Genomic DNA, 21,626 nt, shown 5'->3' with positions numbered 1-21,626 from the left:
CCCGCGCTCGTTCCTTTTGCAGGTGATTGGCGTTCTGCGATAGCACATTCACGCGCCCACTGCTGCCGGCGGCCTGCGCGTCCTTTTCCGACTCAACAATTGTGTGCCGAGTCAGCGTGCAGGCCTGCAGACATGGCAAATTTCGGGTCTGGAGCGACAGTAGCATCTACCAGCACCTGATTCGACCTAGCTCCACAAGTCTTTCTGACCTGCAGACCGGGCACGGGCCCCCGTCGGCAGGTGTCCCCACACTGCAACTTTCTCTATAGCCGACCATCACGATTCCACACGGATAACCGACGGCCGCGGATACTGCCCACCATGCCAGCCATACGCGGACAAGACTCCAAGAAGAAGACACGTCGACACACGCGCGACCTCGACCAGATCCACGCCGACCTGCGCGACGAGAAGCATCTTGCGGAATTCAAGGATGCGAAGCCCATAGAAGATTTGCCCGGCCTGGGCGAATTCTACTGCAAGGAATGCGCAAAGTTTTTTGAGAGCGATGCCAACTTTGTCGCACACCAGAAGGGCAAGGTCCACAAGCGCAGGTAGGAATCGCAGTGTTTACGATCATGATTATTATTTCTAATCAATCTGCAGAGTCAAGCAACTTCGCGAAGAGCCCTACTCGCAGAAAGAAGCAGAGGCAGCGATAGGCCTTACGACCAACAACGGAACGCGCACAACCACCGCGACAGCCCCGATGGAGGTTGACCAGGTTGCAGCATCAGGTTGAGGTCACGGCAACGGCCAAGACTATCTGATGTACAGTCCACGGCAGATGGACGGCAGGCTTAGGAGTGCAGGACGACCACTCAAATGCTTTCGGGGGATCAGACATCACTCTGGTGGCAACACGATAGCTGCGGTTAGGATACCGTCGGGCTCGTAGAAGAACATGCATTGCACGGCGTTCAAAACTGGCATTTGGGACATATAGAAGGACAAAAGTTCAGACGATACCCTACATTTCAAACCGAAACACAAGTTTCCAGAATGTCATGACCTTGTCGTAGTGACTGTTGTGTCTTGTTGTCCAAGTCAACAACATTATCTGGCTGCTGCGTTGAGCTCATGCTGTAGAAAGAATGAACCAGATCAGTACCAACAGGATGTAAATTCAATTTCGCTCACACAATTACTTCACAGCTACCTAAGTAGAATGCTGTGCGCTTGCTGCGTTGTCAACAGAACGTTGGTAGGTTGCCGTTTTCCATGCTGCCTGATGTTGCCTGGTGGCTACCTACGTCCCTTCGCGCCATCACCAACATCGAATTCACAACATAAGAACCGCATCTAGCACTGCAGAGAGTGCAACAAGCAGCAACAAACCTACCGTCGAACACGAAGCTACAAGATGGCCTTCACAAACACCCCTCTGTACGGCGGCGCAATAACCCTCGACCTGCCTTCAAACTTCGCCGACGCATCGTAAGTTCTCATCCTGCGCGCCCCCCCACATCCCGCGCCTTCCCTTTGCATGCGTTTCCATCAACACCTGCGTCCAAAACGCCTAAATCGGCAGGCACTTACCTTTCCCAACCCAACATGCAGCATACTGAAAAAGTAAACAAACAGTCAAATCCGCCAAATCCCCGACCACCAGGAAGTCTACCTCGACAACAACGGCTACTCCAGCATCGTCGTTGAGATCCTAGAGTATGTCGAGAAGAATAGCGATGAAGAAGCGCTGCAGTATCATTTTGGGGATCTAGTTGAGGGAACGGGGGATCAGAGTACGATTATCTCGCAAGAACGTGCTGTGATGAAGAGTTTGCCGTAAGTATTCCACCCCATCATTCTGGAAAAGCGAAGCAGGACCGAGGAAAGAGAGGATCAAGTTTTGTATACAGAAGCGTGGATGAATGGCTGACCACAATGACAGAGACAAGCCAGTCCTAGCACTATCCTTCATCCAAACACCACCAACACCCAATCCCCATCCCAACCGCAAGACTCCCGAATTCACGTATATTCACCTCCTCCTTCTCCGTCTCAAGGAGCAAGGCACTGATGTATGTATACCTCTTCTTTCCAGACATATACAGTTTATCCCATTGTTGGCTAACACTTCTCGCAGGTCATGGTATCAGTCAACATCCCACACTATCCAGGCGAATACACGCCAGCAGAACACCAGGGTGGAGAAACGCCGTTGATGAAGGATAGCAAGGCGGTCAAGGAGCAGGTTTTGGAGAGCTTTCAGGTGAAGGAGTGGGGGCTGTTTGAGGGTTAAATGGGAAGAAGAGGAGGAAGAGCTTATTTGGAGATGTATGACTGGGAGTGAAAGAAATGGAGTGGAAGGAAAGGATTAGGTCGAGACATGTAAGAGGGGAACTTGCGAAACAAAATAAAGTGAGAGGGGCAAGATGTGAGCCGGCGATCTTGACGGGAGAGCCACAAACATGTAGTCATTAGTTTAGATACTGTCAAACAGCAATAAAGATCAACTTAAGCAGCCACCATCACAAGTATGATTCAAATCAACCAGAGTTTTGCAATGATTTCATCGTTGTGCTACTTGCATCATCGGAGACTCCGCTATATCCTGGGTATGATCCTTCACGTATTCTCCTGCGGCTTCTCCATACACGTTTCCCATCACCTACATGTCTGGTATCACTGGCATACTCACCTTCGCCATACGCTGTTAAGCTTGACACTTCACTCACCAACACTATGTCCGCTCACTCATACTGACTCACACGGTTCAACCTCCTACGCATCTCCTCCCCTGCAGTGGGTGCCCGCTCATCTAAGCTTGGATCAAGACTCATGCGCTGATGATCAAGCTCCCCCGGATGAGGTACACCATTCGCCTGAGCTGCAAGGAACGGCGATGGCGGAAGATCGGCAAGGTTGGTATTAGGCTGTAGCCCATGCATGAGTGCGGGATCGACTGGCAGGTCGTAGCCGTTATCTTGGGTGTACTGTGGATAGATTGCGCTCTGGTGCTGTGCAGCTTCGAGCTGTAGCTGGCCACCAGGTGAGTCTGAACGAGGCGGTGGTTGTGTTGGTGAGAACAAACTCGGCGGTGTTGGTGTCAGAGTTGGCTGGGTAGTGGTTGATGACAGGAAACTGGATCCTGATCTCGCCTCTGCCCGTGCTTGATTCTGACCCTGGCGCATAGCCGACAGTCCCTTGTTCATCTCGCTACATTCTGGACAGTTGCGTATGACCTGGCTGACAGTCTCCTTTATGCGGACCCAATGGTAGAGCTCCGCAATTGCTGCCGTAGTCTTGTTGATGCCCCCATGTGACTTATGATGTATCTCGCGAGCGATCTCATACTGCTGCTTGGGATCCGCAATAACCTCTTTGCCCTTGAGCCACAGCTTCTCAGGTCCATCGCCCTCTCCGGGTGTGAGCTTGTAGTGCGTCGCCGCGCTACGAAGACGGCTCTTTTCTGCTCGATCAGCACCGTTGGGGTATTTTCCGTTCTTGAGATAGAAGCGGATCTTGTCGAAGCGCTCCTCAGACACAAACTCGTCATCCTGACCCAGGTCCCTTCCGTATATGATGGCGTCGACAAGCTCGCCGGGATATGACTTCAGGTTACCGCAACCCTTCACGCGACCGATCCGCTTGAAGCCGAGGGCGTCCCATATGCGGCAGGAAGCGACATTGGTTTCGTACACGAGGTTGAAGACGGAGTAGGTATAGCCCTGAGCGTGTTAGCGCATGCGATGTAACTCTCGCGGCGGTCTCACAAGCTTCGGAGCCCAGTCCAGATAGGTCTCACCCATCAAGCGACCGACACCCCGATTGCGCGACGCATCCGTGACTAGGAACCCGCCGTTACAGACATGACTCGACCGTCCTGGGTAGTTGGGCTTGATGTAGAAGCTACCCAGACATTCCCTCTCCCAGTCACAACCCCTCCGCGCCATCTCGTGTAGTTCGCGACCGTCCTGGATCTCACCCAGCAACATGATCGCACCAAAAACACCGAACCAGTACGGACCGAATGCCTCCAGAGCGAGCGGATCAACCATGGGGTACGTATCTCCCTTTTCTATCTCGCGACCCAGTTGGTCGCATAGGTATGCCAGTAGTGTGAGGGGTACTTGATTCGGCGCAGAGAAGGGTATGATCGTTGCGGTAGTCACGCGATCGCGCAGGATGACTTGACATGGTGCAATGCCTACAGGTAGCGGGCCACCGGGAGGAGGGTACGGTACATCGCCAGAGGTTCTGTATATCACCGGCGCGGTGGGGTCATCTAGCATGGCGGGCATGGCGGGCGGACTGGTCTATAAGATATTAGCATGGCAATCATAAAATGTTAGCACCCGCATTGGGACCGGGAAGCTGTCGCGACTGCGCGCCTCAGACGCCATGCTGAAGAGATACAATGTGTAGACGCGGTATGCGATGACGATGATGGTGTAGGACTTACGCAGGAATGCCTGAGGGACCCTAGGAATGGTCAAGCAGGATGAGAGATACTGCCGTGATGTGGTGCTCGCGGTGCGCGCCCAGAGACATCGGCCAAAGAGTCACTAGCGCCTTTTGGTACCAGCGGGGCACAGCGCCGTCGTCCACGCGAGCCGGAGCTCGTCATGCCTGCAGCTTGCCTTGGCTGAGCGATTCCTATGTGATGTCCGACATGTGTGCACAGTTGCGCATGTCGGCTTCATAAGAGACACAGCAGGCATTCGATATTTGGCAGGTCTCGCTTCATGAAACCACCCCAGCATTCATAATTTCATGTCATAAAGCAGCACATGCACGGCATCGGAACCGAAGTATGTTTATGGTCATATTGCAAAGCGCTATGGACGCCTACGCTATGGACAGGGACATCAAGGAGACGATGACGTTAGGAAAAACTATACGAGAACCACTGCTGGATATCAATTGACATTTTGTAAGGAAAAAAAAGCTCTCATGTCCAATGTACATCGAAAGGTATTATGTAAAGGTTCCTTCATACGCAAGCATACACATGCTTCTCCACCACATCGCTCTTCCTCTATAACCGAAATCTACCAGCTTACATCTCCGAGTACAAGAAGTTACCTTGCTCGTCAACGTACTCAATGGTCTGCTTGGTGATGCAGTAACCCTCCTCCTCCCAGGGCATGGATGGGTAAGGGAAGACACCGTTGCTGGGGCTCTGGGGCTTAGAGCCATCGCTGCTGGGCTCGAGGTATTCTGGGCCATCGGGCAGAGGAATGTCGATAGCAGTGGGAATGTACTTGAAGGGCTTTCCGGCGGGGAGGTGGGCAGTGACGCTCTCAAGGACCTCGTAAGGAGCGCTCAAGTCGGGAAGCTCGTCGTCAGAGGCAGCGGGCTTGGCCTTGTTGCACTTGACGCTGATGTGGAAGTCGGGGATGGTGTCAGCGTCGATCTCGCCCTTGACACCAACAACCTTGTAGTAGAGGTTCTCCTTGAGGTAGGGCTCAACGTGTTCAGGACGGAGCGACTCAAGCTCGCCAGCGGCTTCCTTACCCTGGAGGCAGGTGGTCAAGGGAAGAGCACCCTCAGTCATGAGAGCCTGGGAAGCGTTGGCACCACCTTGCATCATAGCACCAAGGATACCGTAGGAACCGACGTAGTTGGGGTCCTGGGTGTAGTCGGTGGATGGGTCGTAGGCGGCATCGGTCTCGTTGCTGGGAACCTCGGTGCTGGGAGCGGAGCCACCACCAATGGTGATGGAAAGAAGAGGAGTGGTGATGTTCAGAAGCGGGTAAGTCGACTCGGTTGCGGGCGCGGGCGCAGTGGAGTTCTTGGTGGAGTTGCTGCTAGGCTTTCCAACGAAGCAGTGAACAGTGTAGGATCCCTCAAGCGCGTACTTGTTGGCAATGACGGAAAGAACAGTGTGGTAGTCACCCTCCTTGATGGGACGTCCGAGGTACTGGCCAGTTGCGGATTCGTCGCCGTCACGCTTGGTAAGAGTCCTCTGGCCGGCACCGTAAAGCTGAGTAACAGCGCGAGCGACCTGCTGGTAAGAACGGTCGCTGGTCTCAGGGTAGTAGTATCCGAGAGTGCGGGTCTCCTTGACATCAACAGAGGTGAAGTAGTTGCCAGCGGTATCCTTGGTGAAGGGCTTGAGGGGAGAGTACTGGTTCTTGGGCTCACCCTGGTTCCACTGAGCCATAGGGCGGGGGATGTTACCGTTGGAGATGTAGGTGTTGGGGGTAATGAGCTGGTACATGGCGAGGAGACGGTCGACGTTGGTGTGGTGGAGCCAGAAGAGGGGGTCGAAAGCCGAGACATCGAGGTAGTACATGTGGCCACCAGACTCACCACCAGCAGTGTTGTGGATGGCATCGTGGACGGACTCGAAGCTGTCAACGCCACCGCCGCTCAGGTCAGTGCGGACACCAATGGCGGAAGTGCTGGCAGCGCCCCAGTTAGCCTTGCTGGAGAACAGGGCAAAGACACGGTCACGGAGAGAAACGCGGATGGAGTTGAAGCGGGCGTTCATCTCGTTGTTGTTGCTGCGGGTAGGGTTGGCGACCGGGCGACGGAGAGTCTCAGGGAAGCTGTTCCATGGGCCTCCACCCATCTCAGAGGGAAGCGAGCTGCCGAAGCTGTACTTGTACAGCGGATTGGGGATAGTGACGGTTCCCTGGGGCTTGGTGACAGTAACGGTCGAGTCGCGCATCTGAGTGGGAACAGTTGGGCCGCCGTTGGTGTCCATAGCCCAGTCCCAGTATGGCATACGGAGAGTGGACGCGGCGTTCCTCCATCGCTGCTGCTGGTTGGAGGGGAACTGAGCAATCACCTCCATGACGCTCTGGTACCATGCTTGCTGCGAACTGTTAGCGTACGATCAAACGCATTATCAAGATACACACCTCATAAATGGCAAGGTAAGGCCTGTGCCAGGAACCGAAGAGCGAGCCTCCGTGAGGGCAGAAACCTTGCTGGTTAAGCAGAGGCGCGGGGAAGTTGTTCCAGGTCTGGAAAGGACGACCGTGGACACCAGAGACCTGGTAGTACGAAAGCATGTCGTCCTTGTCCTTGCCCATGAACCTCTCCATACCGAGGAGGTACAGGTTCCACTGGTCGGCGTTGCGCGCCAAGGTACGGATCTCAAGACGGGGAGCAGAAGTCCTGCCGCCATTGCACTGGCCGTTGGAGGCAGTGCCAGAGCTGCAAACACCGGTGATGGCGATGGGTCCGCGCGACTGGCGCTTGGTGAGCTCGCCCTCGATCTCGTTGATGTGGGCCGCAATGGAAGCGTCGCTGGCGGCGCGAGCAGGGTGTGCGTGGTGGTGGGAGCCATGCTGGAAAGCAACGGTGAACTGGAGAAGCGACAACAGGCCGAAGACCATGGTCATCATGCTGGCGGGCTTGCTGAAGTTGGCCATGGTGAAGAAGGTAAGTGGGTGCTTTTTGTGTTTGGTTGAAGGACCGGGACGGCCAAGAGTCGAAAGTGAAGGTGACTCGAGAACCTAAAGAAGGAAGGACTATTAAAACCGATGCTAAAGAGCGTAACGACCTTTGGAGCAAGCCTGAAGGTCTGGAAAGAAAAGGTGTGCGGTAGAGACCTCGACGTCAAAGAACGAGGAATCAGAGTTGCGGCGTAAACGGAGCAGGGGCGGGTCAGCAGCAGGGTCATATATCGAGGCATGCTATTCCCAGTCCATGCTCAACTCGGCCTACGGCGGTGCGGTTGGTCGCCATTTTGGACACGAGGCGGTTGAGCCTGGACCGGGGGTGTAGTCGTATTCGTGGCGGCATCGGTAGTGACGGGCGACGATTGGTCCCCTGGTGGTCCCGAAACGTCTAAAGACGAGTGATCCGCGCCGCCTTCCCCTGACTTGGCTCGATGCGGGCAAGACGTCGCACGCCGGGGCCGTTGCAGGCTGGTGATTTGGGAGCCCATTGCCGCCGGCGTGCGCCTCGCTGCCTGCCCACGCTGTCGTCGCGACGTGATGTATCGCTACCGTGGGAGATGGCACGACGGACTGCGCTCCCTATCATCGTGCGACCTGTCCGCCTGAACGTGGGCCCGAGCAGCGAGTCGTTCATCCATGGCAAAAGGAAAAAGACGCACTTCGGCTGCAAACCCTCCATGCAGCATGCGGGCCCAGCACAGCCACGCAGACGCCTCAGGCACGCTCCGGCTGCAGAACCATTCGCGGTCCACAAGAGGACCGGTACTTTCGCCTTCTGCATCCACTTCTCGCATCTTTTGATTGCGGCGTGTCCTGCGCATGCTGCTTACCGTTACGCCCACGCCCCCATGCAAGCTCACGCACCCGGACGGTGTAGCAGAACTCACCACGGCCTTATCAATGCACATCCTCATCTTGCAGCACTGCTCCCCGTCCGCATGGGGATGGCCTCTACTATGCACGTTATGCGCACCTGGCCCGGCAAAAGCGCATCCTCAGGCATGTTGCTGACTGCCTTCCTCGGCAGCTCGCTTGTTGGCCGATCACCGTCCACATGTCAAGGCCGTCCACATCGCTGTTTCAACCCTCCTATTTTCCGCATATTGCAGTGCTTGAATCGGATCAAGCTTTTGCTCTGTGGAGATGTTTTATCGATATCGCCGCTCAACGAGTGCTTTTGCCGTGGAGTGACGTCCGCGAACCCAGACGGCGGATCTTCCAAAATCTAGAAGTATCGTTAGCTGGCGTCGTTGTTCGGTTCGGTCGGTGCGCTGCATGCCCAGCACCTGCGGCGGCGCGGCAATAACGCCTGTGTTCAGACCCACGGCACTCCGAGTAAGATGCGAGGATGGGTCCTCTCCACAGGCGAGTGTCAGATCCGCCACGAGGGTCGCCGAGAGTAAGCGGCTGAAGGTAACGCGCAACTCAGTCCACTTTGTCTTTATGACATCGTTTCCCTTGTTCAGTTCACAAAATCGCCTTCTATTTTCAGTTCCCGTCCGTATACTCGCACACTAAGAAACAACTGCCGCCTTCGATTGATTGCAGTACTATCGCGAAACGTTTCACTCGCCTTGGACTGATACCTCACATCATCTGACTTTGGGGCTGTCATCTTTCCTCGCCGTATACAAGCATGATGTCCGTATGTTTCCCAATGTCTCGGACCGTGACTTACGTTGCGAGGGACGAAGTAGAAGTACGGCGCGGCTCGCGTTGCGAAATGGGGCAGTGTCTCGTCAGTGATGAATGCGCAACCAGAGCGAACGGCTCAGCAGTGCAGCAATGTCTCTGACCTTACCAGAAACTTGATGAGACCCTGTCTTCACGGTGGTACAACAGCAGAAGAAGAGGTGACGACCCCAATAAACTATTGAACCGACGAGACACCAGTATGTGCTCGGCTGAAGCTACCCTATTGAGTACCAAGAAAGCGCCGAAAGGACGTACAGCATCTAAGTTTCGGCAGTCGGGACATACCGCCGCCCCAATCCGAAGTAGCTCAAAAGGTTGATCGCCATCATAAGCTGACGAAGGGGATGGGATTCCTGCCCGTTGAACACGCAATCGCTGACGGCAGATAATGGCGAACCCTGTATATATCATCCCACGCTGATCCAGTCGCCTTGTGCGCGATCGAAGATGGATAAAGAAGACATATTGTGCGATCTATCTAGAGCGTGTCATAGATTGAACCGTAGCTGGATAGGTAATGCAGTACGATCAATGCTTCTCTTACGTGGGCTTCCCTGCAGTCATTGTCCGCAACACCATTATCTTCGTATACCCAAACCTGAAGCTTCGGAGACACTCAATTGCCACCAGTTTCCAAGAAGGTATTGTAACAGCGAGACGCGTCACGAGTATGTTCGAAAAAGAGTACTGAGTACACCAGGTATCGTATTTCAATCCGCGCAGTTCGCTACAAAGACGTCATCGTCCTCAGAAAACAAACGAAAAGTGGGTATATAAAACCAATATACACTGTGACCATTCCAATACATTCGTCGTCGTCATCGCCCACCTAAATTGAATTTGTCGCAAATATGTCAACAACTACTGAAAAGCTCCCCGGATCTTAGCATAGAGCTCCGTGTCCAGGAAATTGTAATTTGGATCGCTAAAGCAAAATGGCGCTCGTAGCAATGTCTCGGCTGTAGGTCGTTCCATGGGGTCAATGGTGAAGCAGTCGTACATGAAGCTCAGGCCCTCTACGCCAATCACCCTGGAGACGTCTTCGGGGATGGGAGGGGCCTGGTTTAAGCTACCAAGCTTGTAAATGGCACCGATGGCCTCTTCCTTGGACCAAGGACGTTTACCCGCAAACATCTCAAGGACTACGCAACCCAGAGACCAGATGTCGACTTTAGCTGAGTAGCCCTGGCCTTGGGAGCGGATGACTTCGGGCGCCATCCAGAAGACGGAACCTTGCATGCTGTTTGTTACATCGTTGCCATAGATGTTGTCGCTCTTCTTTGAGATACCAAAGTCGGAGATCTTGCACGTGCCGTCGAGGTCGAGCAGGATGTTGTCGGCTTTGAGATCGCGATGGAGGATGCCTTCGCGGTGGAGATAAGAGAGACCGAGCAGCGTCTGTCTTGTGAGCGAAGAGACGACAGACTCTTCAAACTTCCCGTGCTTGCGGATGCAGGATCCTACACTGCCACCGGAAATATATTCAAGGAAGATGGAAATGCTGTACTCTTTGCGCTCGCATCCGAGGTACTGCACAATGTTGGGGTGGTCGAGATGCTGCATGGTGTCGATTTCCTGATCTAGACTCTTGACGAGTTCCTTGATCTTGTCTTTGTCTGAACCAGCTGCTTTGGCGTTGACTTCGACTTGCTTGACTGCGATAAGCTCTCCGGTGGTGATGTTCATACCGAGGTAGACGCGACCAAATGTACCTTTGCCGATGAGCTGACCCTTCATCCACTTGAATGTTGGCTGTCGCGATGGAACACTTGGTAGATGATCTTGAGGTATTGTCTCCATAACGAGGCGCGAGCCTCGCTGAGGTCGCACTTGCTCAGTCCTGGCGTTGAACATCTTCGTCGACTTTCGCCTGACAATGTCACCACCATTGCGTAACGTAGCAACACGCGATGGACCGGCACCAGCATGTGCCTGGCCTGGGAGTGGCCTCTTATCGAGTGGCTGGTATTGCGACTTCACTACTTCACGGATAGACTTTGTGCGGCCCAAACCAGCGCCTGATTTCCTCATGTTGCGTTGCGCGATACTCTGCAGTCCTGCACCACCACGGGTGAGAGGCTGAGGAGTGGGCTCGGCGGGTATAGGCGGGGGATCGTTGGCTGACTCTGCAGCACCATCCGCTTCATCTTCCTCAAGCATCGGCTGATCGAGATTGACGTTCGGGAAGAGCTCGTCAAGATGTTCCACGAGGGCTTCAGCTGGTGGACGATTTGCCCAGACATCGCTGGCGAATGATTCGCGACGGGAAAACTTGTTCGTATCATTTGGCGAGTCGGTCCATGTTGCAGACGCAGCCGACTCGGGGTGGAAGTCGCTTGGCTGCGAGTCGCGGTCACCAGCTGCGCTTTGCTCAGATTTTTCCGTGACCTGCGCTAGCGAGTTCTTTGACCGTTGTGTCTTGAGTGTAAGGTTTGGCCGTTGGCTGCGGGAGTTGGTCCGAGTGATGGGAGTGCTCTGGGCAGGTGTGGGTGGACCAGCTCGTCCTGCGAGCGGCGCAGCGAATAAGCCATCGTCAGAATCATCGTCGTCAGAATCCATAGGCTCCAGATTTGGAGATTTCGTAATGAACGACACTCGCGCTTCTTCGAAGTCGTGAGTGGGACCGTACACTGACACCCGTGACGGTTCTCTGCTCAAGGTAGACTCTGGAGCGTGCGCTGTATGGGGACTTCGAGTTGGCGAACGAGACCGCTCGTCTCTCGATCGCGGTGCTGTCGGATCGGGCATTTCAAGGCTGAGGTCTGGCCTCTCGTTGGACGTGTCGTCTCCGAAAGCTTCCTCATAGTCAGGTATTCTGAAAGGTATATTTCCCTTGCTCATTGTGAGCTCGCCGGGGCTGCGAGGTGACCCACCTGGACTATTTCTTCCGGAGCCAGATCTAGCTGCGAATCCATTATCCTGCAATACCTGTTGTGAAGGTCGAATGCTTTCAGGCGAGCCTTCGCTGTTTGCTGGTTGAGGACCCTTTGGCGGCGCCCTGTTCGCTGCTCCTATGCCTGCCCCAAGATTACCAGCGCCGATGATAGCAGCAGCGATGCCTCCCAGCCCGCTTGCAGCCTGAGGAATGGCTTTGCGCTTTTCTGACTGCGACTCTGTTGATCTCCGCTTGTCTTTGCCATCATCACTCTCGGGCCATGAGCCGCGGTTTTTGGCCCTCGACAGCGAATTGGCTTTCAACAGTGTGCTCGTATCGGCTGGCACTGGTGGCGGCTCTCGCAGTGGGACAAGCTGCTTGGGTTTAGCATCGAATGGTTTCTTTACGTCCTCATAGGGAGAAGCGCGGGGTTCATCAAAGTCAACAATACGCTGACTGCGGTAGCTGAGGTTGTCGCCTGAAGTGGGGTTCAGGTCAGGACTGTGTCCATTGGCCCTCTGGAATCGACTCCTCAGATATTCTTCCTGCTTCCGCTTTGTTTCTTTGCGGTGCTCTTCAGCAGCGGCTTCGAGCAGCTTTCTTCGTTCCTCCTCGGCCAAGTCATCACGCGGTTCCCAAGCCGATTCTGCAGGCCTGTCACCTGCATTGTTCGGCATGGGTTCGGCTTTCTCTGCCATCTTGCGAAGAGCTGCACTCTTATCTGCGACTAGCGTGGACTCTCCTGACTTTCCTCCTGGAGAATCTAGTTGAGAGTCGGCGTTCAGCCGAGAGTATGCGTCCTCATCGATAGACCTAGTAGCTGTATGGGGTAGCGACACTCCTAGCCCGGCAGATGGAGGTACGGTTCCCTCTTGCGGTATCTTGACAAAAATCTTGAGCTCGCCAACTCGATTCCCATATTGCGACCGCGCCTTCAACAACTTTGAGTCGGACAGCGGGTGATCGTGGTCTTGTTGCCCAGGATTCGTGAGATGCAACTCTACACCAGATATCTGGCTCAGACCCTGACTCAGCTCCTCACAACACACAGCTCGTAGAGCTGCTGGTGAATCTACGTTGGTGATGTCGATGAGCCGGTAGTTCCAGCCATCTGGTGTGACAAAAGCGTATTTGCGATCTTCTCTTCCGGATGTGCGAGTACGACCTGTTGCTCGATTGTCGGAGTCTGTCTGAGCTGATCGTCTCGAAGGGGGTCGCTCGTTCAAGGAAGTCTCGCTTGAGTTCATGCCAGATTTTCCAAACAGGGACCCGCTTGGATGCGTACGATGACTTGCCGGACTAGTGGGTGAATCCAGGCTCGTGTCATCGGGAGATGGGTGGTTTTCCTTCTTCCGCCCGCCCATGATTTTCTTGAAGAAACCTTTCTCATGATCTTTAGCGCTGGTGGGCGCTTCCAAGTCATATCTAGCTAGTCCAGTACCCGGTCGTGAGCCTTCGTAACCGTTCTTCCGGTTCTCGTTGCGACTATCGGAACGATTATCGAATGATCTGCTTGACGGGGGACCCGAGCCAGTGTTTGCAAAGGTGGAGTTGATGGACTCGGTACTGTTAACGCGGTTATGCGGGGAATAGTACCGCGATCCGTTGTTGCTCAGACCCGCACTGAGCTGACCGCCATTGGTCGCAAGACGGGCTGAAGGGAGCGCTGGGCTTTGCTGCGGACTTGCTTGGCGATAGTTCGACGTACCCAATGAAGATGGCGCAAACTCTGAGGACGCATTCGGGCTATGGCGTACAGGCTTTGGATCTAGGCCTTGCAGAACCTCCCTCGAATAGGGACTGCGTGCAGGTCCTTCTGAGAAATCTGGAGTAGGGCCGAGACCGGGTACAGTGAAATTGCGTTGCTGTGTAGAGATGCGCCTGGGTGGGTTCGTACTACCACCAGGCGAGTGCAAGAGCAGCTGACGGCCCGGACTCTCTTCGCCATTGCCAGCAGTGGTTGGCGTTGATCCAAAGTCCATGCCTCTGGTGCCTATGTACGGTGAATTCTCCACAGTACCCTCTGTCCCGGCGCTCGTCATGCCAGTGTCGGATCGTTGCGGTGCTGCGCGGGGGTTGGCGATATGGCCCGTCTCTACGATGGAGCGCACAAGTCTGCGCAGCTTGCGACCCTCGTCTCGCTCTCTGTTCTGATCCCATCCGGTCCCGCTTGCGGTGCATTGCTTGGCCAATTGGGGAAAGATGACCTGGTGCATCATGGCTACATTGCCTTTGCTGCCATGGCCGCGGCCAATGTCCAGAAACTTTGAGCCTTCCAGACCCAGTGTCCTGAACGTCTCTTGCCAGTCTCGTGAGAAGTTGTTGCTCGCTAGCCAGTGTTGGACGCGTTCGGCTGGCCAGTGCATCGAAGAGTCATGTGGGGATATGGGGGTCGTGCCATTGCTTTCGGACCGGTGATAGACGCTGCCGTGATTCTGGACCATGGGGTTCTGCAGCGTGGCGGTTGGCGGTCCAGACGAGTCGTAGACCTGGGCTCTCTCGGTCGGTATGTTGAGGTGGTTGCGACTGCTGGGCGTCGGGGGCGCGTTGAAGCCATTGTTGGAGCCATATTGCACGCTCTGGACGCTTTCAAGGAGGCTGCTGGAGAAGCCCTGGGCGGACGTGTCGGCGTTGGCGGAGTAGTTGTCGTCGCGGTAGTAGGGCTCGGGGTAGCCTCTCGAGGTGTGCAGCGGAGGGATGCCTACACCAGGCCCGAATGACTCGCCGCCGGGGATGTAGGTGGCTGACGTCAGTGGAGGTTCGCGCTCGTGCTGGATCTGCTGCGGCGGGGGCCCTGGCGGAGGGGGGATGCTGTGAGGGTAGCTGCGATACTGGCTCGGGTCGTAGCCCTGCTGCTGGTACTGGGGCCGCGGGGGACCCCAATTGTTGGCATGGGGCGGCGGCGGGATGGAGATGCCGCCCAGGTTGCCGTAGCCCGTCGGTCGTGGAGGCGGCGGGGGCAGGGCGATGTGGCCGGCGGGCGTGCTCGAGGGCTGGGGCGGCGGAGGGGGGATGTATTGATGCATCGCTGGACCCTGGACGGTATGCGCCCGTCCGCGTGGGCTCGAGGCAGGCGCGCTGGGTCCGCCGGGGGAGAAGGAGGGATATGGCGAGCCGAGGTTGCTCAGGCCCAGCGGCTGCAGCGACGACGAGGGCGACGAGGTGACGCTGGGGATCTCGGGCAGCGGGAGGCTGGTGGGCGGGTTGCGATTCGGGCGCGGTGCGCGACGGGCTGAGCGGTCGGAGGGCGTCGATATGTTGGACGCGGAGCGCTGGCGGGACTCGTGGGTCATGTCCTCGTATCAAATCAGCAGAGCGGCCGTCCCATCACGACATGACGCTGCCGCGGAAACGTCGTCCAGAGGCTCCTTGGGCTCCTTTGAGGAACCTGTGGGTCCCAGAGCCTAGCGGACAGTGCAATACGAGCTACGAATCGCGGAGCCGTTGGCACGAACGGGGGGTGAACGCTGGAGCAGTGAATCGAGGGCAGAAACGCGGCGCCTGCGCTTGCGTCGACGTGGGCGCTTCGAGGATGGCGGATGCGCTTGGCCGGCGTCGCAACAAAGATGGGCACTCCAGCGCCGGCAGATGCAGGTCCTGGCGGGAGATTGCAGCGTCAGAAGACACGGCGGCACGACAACAGCGGCGACGAGGGGCACGCAGCAACTGAGCGACCGAACGCGCCGCCGTCGCCAGCTGCCTGAGGGCTGGCCGTCGTGAGAGGCACGGGCCACAGGTGAAGCTTGCAAGGTGATTTGTTGGAGGCGCCCAGCACTCTGACGCTGTCAGCCGTTGCGCGCTCTCGACCCGCCTTCCACGCTGCAGTAACTTTCAATGCGCATGGATCATTACGTAGCGTTCCGGAGAGACACCGTCGACCGTGTTTCATGTCACACGAGCACGTGGCGGTGCACTCGTGACAGCCACACCAACAGAGCGAACCACGGCTACCGTCTCGCAGTGCCCGAGTGAGCACCAGCCGAGGCCGGGGTTGCGGTGCGGTGCGTCAGGGCTGAAGCTATCGTCTACCGTTAGTCAGGAACTGAGCGGAACATGCCACCTGCATCGGCGCATCCGTACGACCATCCACGTAGCCATTCTAATACCTAGGTAGCCACCTTTCCTCGTATCAACAATTTCAGACTCAGCTCCTTCTGCGATCTCCGCCAAACCTACCCGTCGAGTACACCGCTTCAACGGTGTAGACACATTTCTCTGGTCTCCATGTGTCCTTCTACTAATCCGTGGTGGGGCAGCGGCTACCTGCCTAGGTAGGTAGCAAGCACCTGGGCAGGGTCAGCCTCCTCACGTAGGCCGTAAAGCGCGACATGTACACCCACCAGGAGCACCATCATCAAGAGCAGGAACTGTTCTCCTGAACATCTCCAATTCTTGACGTGGGTCAAGATGGCAATCTGTCAGCGTCTCAACTCTGCCATAGGAGTGCCTCGAGCGGGGCGTGTTCTTCATTCCCGGCATCGTGAAGCTTGCCATTCCCTCGCAGGCACCTTCAGAAGCTGGGGGTCGGCGTCCGAGGAGCCCGCACACCATCGCAGCATTTCAAGCACTAGAGCCTCCCCGCGCATCCATGTCCTGGGCCTGGGAAGTGTAGGCACTTTCACAGCTCACTCGCTTGCCGAGATACCCGCAAGGCCAGTAGTAAACCTGCTGCTACATCGTCCTTCTCTCATGAACGAGTACCTAAGAAACGGGAAGAGACTTCTACTGCAGACTTGCGAGGGCCAACAGATTGCCCGAACGGGTTATGACGTGGAAATATTGTACGGAAAAGAATGGCACACGGTGCAAGAGCTGTGCATAGCTGGGAATGCTGAGGTACTACAGCTACCAGGACCCCCAACTGACGAAACTATCAACGATCTTGTCGTATGCGTCAAGTCTACGCAGACTGTGGCAGCCCTCCGACCTCTTCTACCCCGACTCTCGCGCACGTCAAATGTCACATTCCTGCAGAACGGAGCAGGCATGATAGAAGACGCAAATATGTTCTTGTGGCCTGATCCACACACGCGACCAAATTATATTACGGGTGTCATCTCCCATGGTATCACTCTGAACGGGCCCTTTGATGTCACCCACACAGGGCCAGCAGCAACATCGGTAGGCCCCGTCCCGCGAGAAGATGGCGATGTATCACAAGCACCTTCGCCTCTCCTGGAACTCCTACCTCTTGCACCTCGCCTGAACTGTCGGTCTTACCCATGGCCCACCATACTCCAGATACAACTAGAAAAGCTTGCCTGTAACGCTCTCAGCAACCCTATCTGCGCGCTCGAAGATGCCGTAACCGCATACATATTAAGCATCCCAGAAACCAATACGAGGCTCATGCAAGAGATCTCGTCTGTCATCCTCGCTTTACCAGAACTACAGGGCGTAGAGGGAGTAAAGGAAAGGTTTTCAGCGAAAGCCTTGCATGCTACTGTTATGGATATAATCGAGAAGAACAGAGCGACGACCGTTAGCATGGTATGGGATATGAGGCATAGAAGAGAGACTGAAATCAGATACATCAATGGATACTGGGCAAGGCGAGGACGAGAAGTGGGTGTGAGAACGCCGCTAAACGACGAGTTGGTAGAGAAGGTACAGGCGATGACGAAAGACAGACTGCAAGAGACAAAGTCGTGATATGAACATTCGATTGCATGCTTAGAAAAGCTTTGACATTGACCAGTTTTCGCGTTTGCTGCCACGCAGGTGATGATGCATAGTTACTAAGAACATGCTGGCAAAGTGGTTCCGCTACCATGGAATTCCCACGAAGCTAAGGATGCGCCCCACTTCCAGATGTCTCGACTTCTTCACCCATATCGATTGCGTGTTTGATGCGACACAGTTCCATTGTGGATTAGTCTTGTTGCGAAGAATGTCGTCGTCAAGGACACTTCGAGCTGCGAGTGCACGCATCCGGTAGCAATACTATGCCGCAGACTTGGTAGCTCACGCCACCTGGGCTGACAAACGGCGTGGTATGCTGCGCGTCGCGTTACTATGGTGCAGCATCCCACATGCACCCGATGCACTCGCACGAGACAGGCCCAACAATGGCGCTGGCCGGTAAAGACCGGACATGACCTCATTGCTGTAAACTTCGCGGACCCTTAAAGGTAGCTGCGCCCAACAGCCTGCCATCACCACATCAAACAAACTACTTTCTTAGCATCCAAAGCTTCATCTCTCTGACAGCTTGGCAACATGGCGCAAGATCTACGATCGCAGGATATCAAAAACCCAATCGACGTCGCAGAGGTAAGTCATGGGTTGTACACGCGTGTGAAAGTGCGCTAGCTCACAAGAACCCCAGTACCTGTTCCGTCGACTTCAGCAAGTCGGCGTTGAGTCCGTCCATGGCGTTCCAGGAGACTACAACCTCGTCGCACTCGACTACATCCCCAAAGTCGGCCTGAAATGGGTGGGCAACTGCAATGAGCTGAATGCTGGTACGTAGAGCCTGTTCTTGCGTTCTGGCTATCAGCGGCTCGCTTGCGGGAGCGACCGAAGTCGATCCGTCTGTCTCATGCGATAGATGCTGACGATCATTACAGGTTACGCCGCAGACGGCTACGCACGAGTCAAGGGCATTTCTGCATTGGTAACCACCTTCGGCGTGGGTGAATTGTCTGCTGTCAATGCCATCGCCGGAGCCTACTCGGAATATGTCCCAATCGTCCACATCGTCGGCTACCCATCGACGGTATCTCAGAGGAACGGAGCGCTGCTACATCACACTCTTGGAAATGGCGACTTTACGGTCTTCTCGCGCATGTCCAAGGAGATCTCGTGTGCTGTCTCGATGCTCAACAGCCAGCATGAAGCGGCCATGCTGATCGACAACGCCATTCGGGAATGCTACCTGAAGTCAAGGCCTGTCTACATCTCCTTGCCTAGCGACATGGTAACGAAGAAGGTCGACGGCGATCGCCTCAATACTCCGCTTGATCTGGATTACCCGCAAAACGACCAAGAAGCCGAAGACTACGTCGTTGACGTGGTACTGAAGTATCTGCACGCGGCAAAGAACCCCGTCATTCTTGTAGATGCATGCGCTATCCGCCACCGAGCATTGAAGGAGACTCACGAGCTCATCAAGAAATCTGGAATACCCACATTCGTCGCCCCAATGGGAAAGGGTGCGGTAGACGAGACTCTGCCGAACTATGGTGGTGTTTACGCCGGAGATGGTTCAAACGCTGGTGTGCGTGAACGCGTCGAGTCGTCCGACCTCGTGCTCAGCATTGGTGCTATCAAATCCGATTTCAACACTGCAGGCTTCACCATCCGCATGTCACAGCTTACGACTATCGACCTACACAGCTACGGATGCAAAGTACGATACTCGGAATATCCTGGTGTTAGAATGAACGGTGTTCTTTCCAAAGTCACAGCCAAGCTTGGAAAGCTGAACATCGAATCTGGACCCAACCCGAACAACAACGTCCCGGACAAGGAGACTTCATCGACAGAACCAACCATCAAACACGCCTGGTTCTGGCCAAAGCTTGGTCAGTGGTTGAAGAAGGATGATGTCCTCATCACCGAGACTGGCACCTCCAACTTCGGCATCTGGGAGACTCGCTTCCCAGCAGGCGTCAACGCCATCTCGCAAGTCCTCTGGGGCTCCATCGGTTACGCAACCGGTTCTTGTCAAGGCGCTGCCCTCGCCGCAAAAGAGTCAAACATCAAGCGCACCATCCTATTTACAGGTGACGGTTCCTTCCAACTTACCGCTCAAGAAGTCTCTACTATGATTCGAAACAAGCTGGCTCCCATCATCTTCGTCATCTGCAACAAGGGCTACACAATCGAGCGACTCATCCACGGATGGGAAGATTCCTACAATGACGTCCAGGAATGGAAGTACAAGGACATTCCCCGCGTCTTCGGCGCTGAAGAAGGCAGTGTACTCACATATAGAGTGGAGACGAAGGAGGAGGTTGAGAAGTTGTTCCAAGACGAAGAGTTCAGCAGTGGCGAGACGCAGAAGATGCGGTTTGTTGAGTTGGTCATGCCGTGGGACGATGCCCCGGCGGCTTTGAAGGCAGTTGCTGCTGCGGCGGCTAAGACGAATGCTAGTGCGGAGTAGACAATGGATCGAGGGAACGACAGGTAGTTGACGATGTATTAGCAAGGCGAAGACAATAGGGTATGGCATTGCGTAGGATTCTCTTCTCTTATACGAATGATGACAACATGACTCTCTTCATGTACAAAATTCCCATTGATACTTGCATGTCGTCTTCATAATATCAGCCTTTTATTGCTGTTGCCCCCTACGAGCACGTCGTCGCCGTCCACATCCACGGCAAACGTCAGAGAGGGAGTTTTATTGATTCCTACAGTTGTATACAGCGAATACAAGGTGTTGGAAATACACCTGCATTGAGATCACTATATAGAGTTACCGACTGCGTTTTGTTGCCCTGCTCTACATCAACACTTCACCGTAATAACATGAGCCTTTATGGCCACAGAACCAGACAGCAGCTATCGAGCTAAACTTCCATACTCATGACGCTGGCGTCGCCTCTACGTCTTAGGGGTCGTCATTATCCACATCCTTGTCCCCATCCTGACCTTTATCCGTAGCCTCGTTCTTATACTCATCTGTAAATGGGTTCTGGTTCCGACCTTGGTCCTGGTCATGGGCATTCGCCGCGTTCTGGCCGTAGAAGCTCCATACCACATTATCCCAGTGGTCTGCAGTAATCGTCTTACCAGCAAACATCTTGAGCATGTATGAGAACTCCTCGTCAGAAAGACTACCCTGAGGAGGCACATAGGAGGACCCATCAACTGCAGGGATGTGCGAATCTGCAGATGGCGCATCGGTTGTCAGTGGGCGAACTCGCTGCAGTGTGTTCTGATACTCCAGATGGTTGACGGACTCTCTAAGACGGATGTAGAGTTGGTTCATGGCGTCGACCATGTCGCGGGTGTCGTTCTGTTGGTCTTCTAGCGCTTTGATACGGGCTTCCATATCGTTATTCGCTGCAGTACCGGTAGTAAGAGGTCCAACACCTGTATCATGATCTGTTGAAGTGGAACGAGAGGGTTCCACGTGAGGTTCCTTCTGCTCTTCTTTCTTCTCCTTAGCTACATAGGGAACGAAGTTGACTGTCTCGCCGTCTGTAGTCTGGATTTGGATAGCGCGTGAAGAGCGTTTGGGCTGCGAAGTAGCTGTCCTGCGGTTCGATTGACCAGCCTGGTTCTGAGCCGCGTAACGGAACAGATCTCCAGAGGAAGAGATTGATGGGGAAGAGCGAGTGGGCAGAGACATCCTTGAAGCCTCGTCCACCGCGCGACTAGCTTGTTGTCCGGTCCGCAGACCAGAGAGCTCGTCCATTGCTTGGTCGCCGTCATGCTGAGAGCCTTCATTTTGGGGTACGTTAAGGCTTGGTGGAAATACGGCGCTTGGTCGAGTTTGATTGATTGTGTTTCCATGTACACCAATTGTCAGCCTGCCGTTGAAGTCCTCGCCAGATGGCCCTCTGCCAATTGCACTATTGAGTCCCATCCTTCCAAACTGAGATAAGCCGTCATTGACGGAAGGGCTGCGATCTGGCGCGGGTCCTACAGCGCCACTGTCGTGCCCACCGCGGTTGTTGGTGCGCTCAGTTCTGTTCGAGCCTCTGTCTCTTCCCTGTTTTCCCCTTCCGGACTCATTGCGACGGCCA

The 21,626-nt window shown here is 55.0% G+C and overlaps 7 protein-coding genes across 7 annotated transcripts; 3 read left to right on the top strand and 4 right to left on the bottom strand.

The window, feature by feature from the left end:
* Positions 1 to 321: 321 nt before the first annotated feature.
* Positions 322 to 742, top strand: J4E85_006172 (uncharacterized protein; the record flags this gene model as incomplete). Its single annotated transcript, XM_051470412.1, has 2 exons — positions 322 to 554; positions 607 to 742. The coding sequence occupies 2 exons, from the start codon at positions 322 to 324 to the stop codon at positions 740 to 742; spliced, it is 369 nt and encodes a 122-aa protein (XP_051325900.1).
* Positions 743 to 1,363: 621 nt separating this feature from the next.
* J4E85_006171 (uncharacterized protein) lies at positions 1,364 to 2,242 on the top strand (the record flags this gene model as incomplete). The annotated part of the gene is made up of 4 exons (XM_051470411.1): positions 1,364 to 1,437; positions 1,585 to 1,785; positions 1,892 to 2,021; positions 2,087 to 2,242. The coding sequence occupies 4 exons, from the start codon at positions 1,364 to 1,366 to the stop codon at positions 2,240 to 2,242; spliced, it is 561 nt and encodes a 186-aa protein (XP_051325899.1).
* A 451-nt stretch (positions 2,243 to 2,693) lies between these two features.
* Positions 2,694 to 4,244, bottom strand: J4E85_006170 (uncharacterized protein; the record flags this gene model as incomplete). The annotated part of the gene is made up of 2 exons (XM_051470410.1): positions 2,694 to 3,671; positions 3,717 to 4,244. 2 exons carry the CDS (start codon positions 4,242 to 4,244, stop codon positions 2,694 to 2,696), a joined length of 1,506 nt encoding a protein of 501 aa, XP_051325898.1.
* Positions 4,245 to 5,002: 758 nt separating this feature from the next.
* J4E85_006169 (uncharacterized protein) lies at positions 5,003 to 7,328 on the bottom strand (the record flags this gene model as incomplete). Its single annotated transcript, XM_051470409.1, has 2 exons — positions 5,003 to 6,766; positions 6,813 to 7,328. The coding sequence occupies 2 exons, from the start codon at positions 7,326 to 7,328 to the stop codon at positions 5,003 to 5,005; spliced, it is 2,280 nt and encodes a 759-aa protein (XP_051325897.1).
* Positions 7,329 to 9,914: 2,586 nt separating this feature from the next.
* On the bottom strand, positions 9,915 to 15,221 carry J4E85_006168 (uncharacterized protein; the record flags this gene model as incomplete). Its single annotated transcript, XM_051470408.1, has 1 exon — positions 9,915 to 15,221. One exon carries the CDS (start codon positions 15,219 to 15,221, stop codon positions 9,915 to 9,917), a length of 5,307 nt encoding a protein of 1,768 aa, XP_051325896.1.
* Positions 15,222 to 18,147: 2,926 nt separating this feature from the next.
* J4E85_006167 (uncharacterized protein) lies at positions 18,148 to 20,035 on the top strand (the record flags this gene model as incomplete). Its single annotated transcript, XM_051470407.1, has 3 exons — positions 18,148 to 18,201; positions 18,257 to 18,392; positions 18,498 to 20,035. The coding sequence occupies 3 exons, from the start codon at positions 18,148 to 18,150 to the stop codon at positions 20,033 to 20,035; spliced, it is 1,728 nt and encodes a 575-aa protein (XP_051325895.1).
* A 450-nt stretch (positions 20,036 to 20,485) lies between these two features.
* J4E85_006166 (uncharacterized protein) lies at positions 20,486 to 21,295 on the bottom strand (the record flags this gene model as incomplete). The annotated part of the gene is made up of 1 exon (XM_051470406.1): positions 20,486 to 21,295. One exon carries the CDS (start codon positions 21,293 to 21,295, stop codon positions 20,486 to 20,488), a length of 810 nt encoding a protein of 269 aa, XP_051325894.1.
* Positions 21,296 to 21,626: the final 331 nt, after the last annotated feature.

This window comes from Alternaria conjuncta (assembly GCF_024043145.1).
Source record: "Alternaria conjuncta strain BMP 0040 chromosome Unknown scaffold_8, whole genome shotgun sequence".
Taxonomy (NCBI): Eukaryota; Fungi; Ascomycota; class Dothideomycetes; order Pleosporales; family Pleosporaceae; genus Alternaria; species Alternaria conjuncta.
The sequence above is the reverse complement of the archived record's forward strand: the minus strand, read 5'-3'. Positions and strand labels throughout refer to the sequence as shown.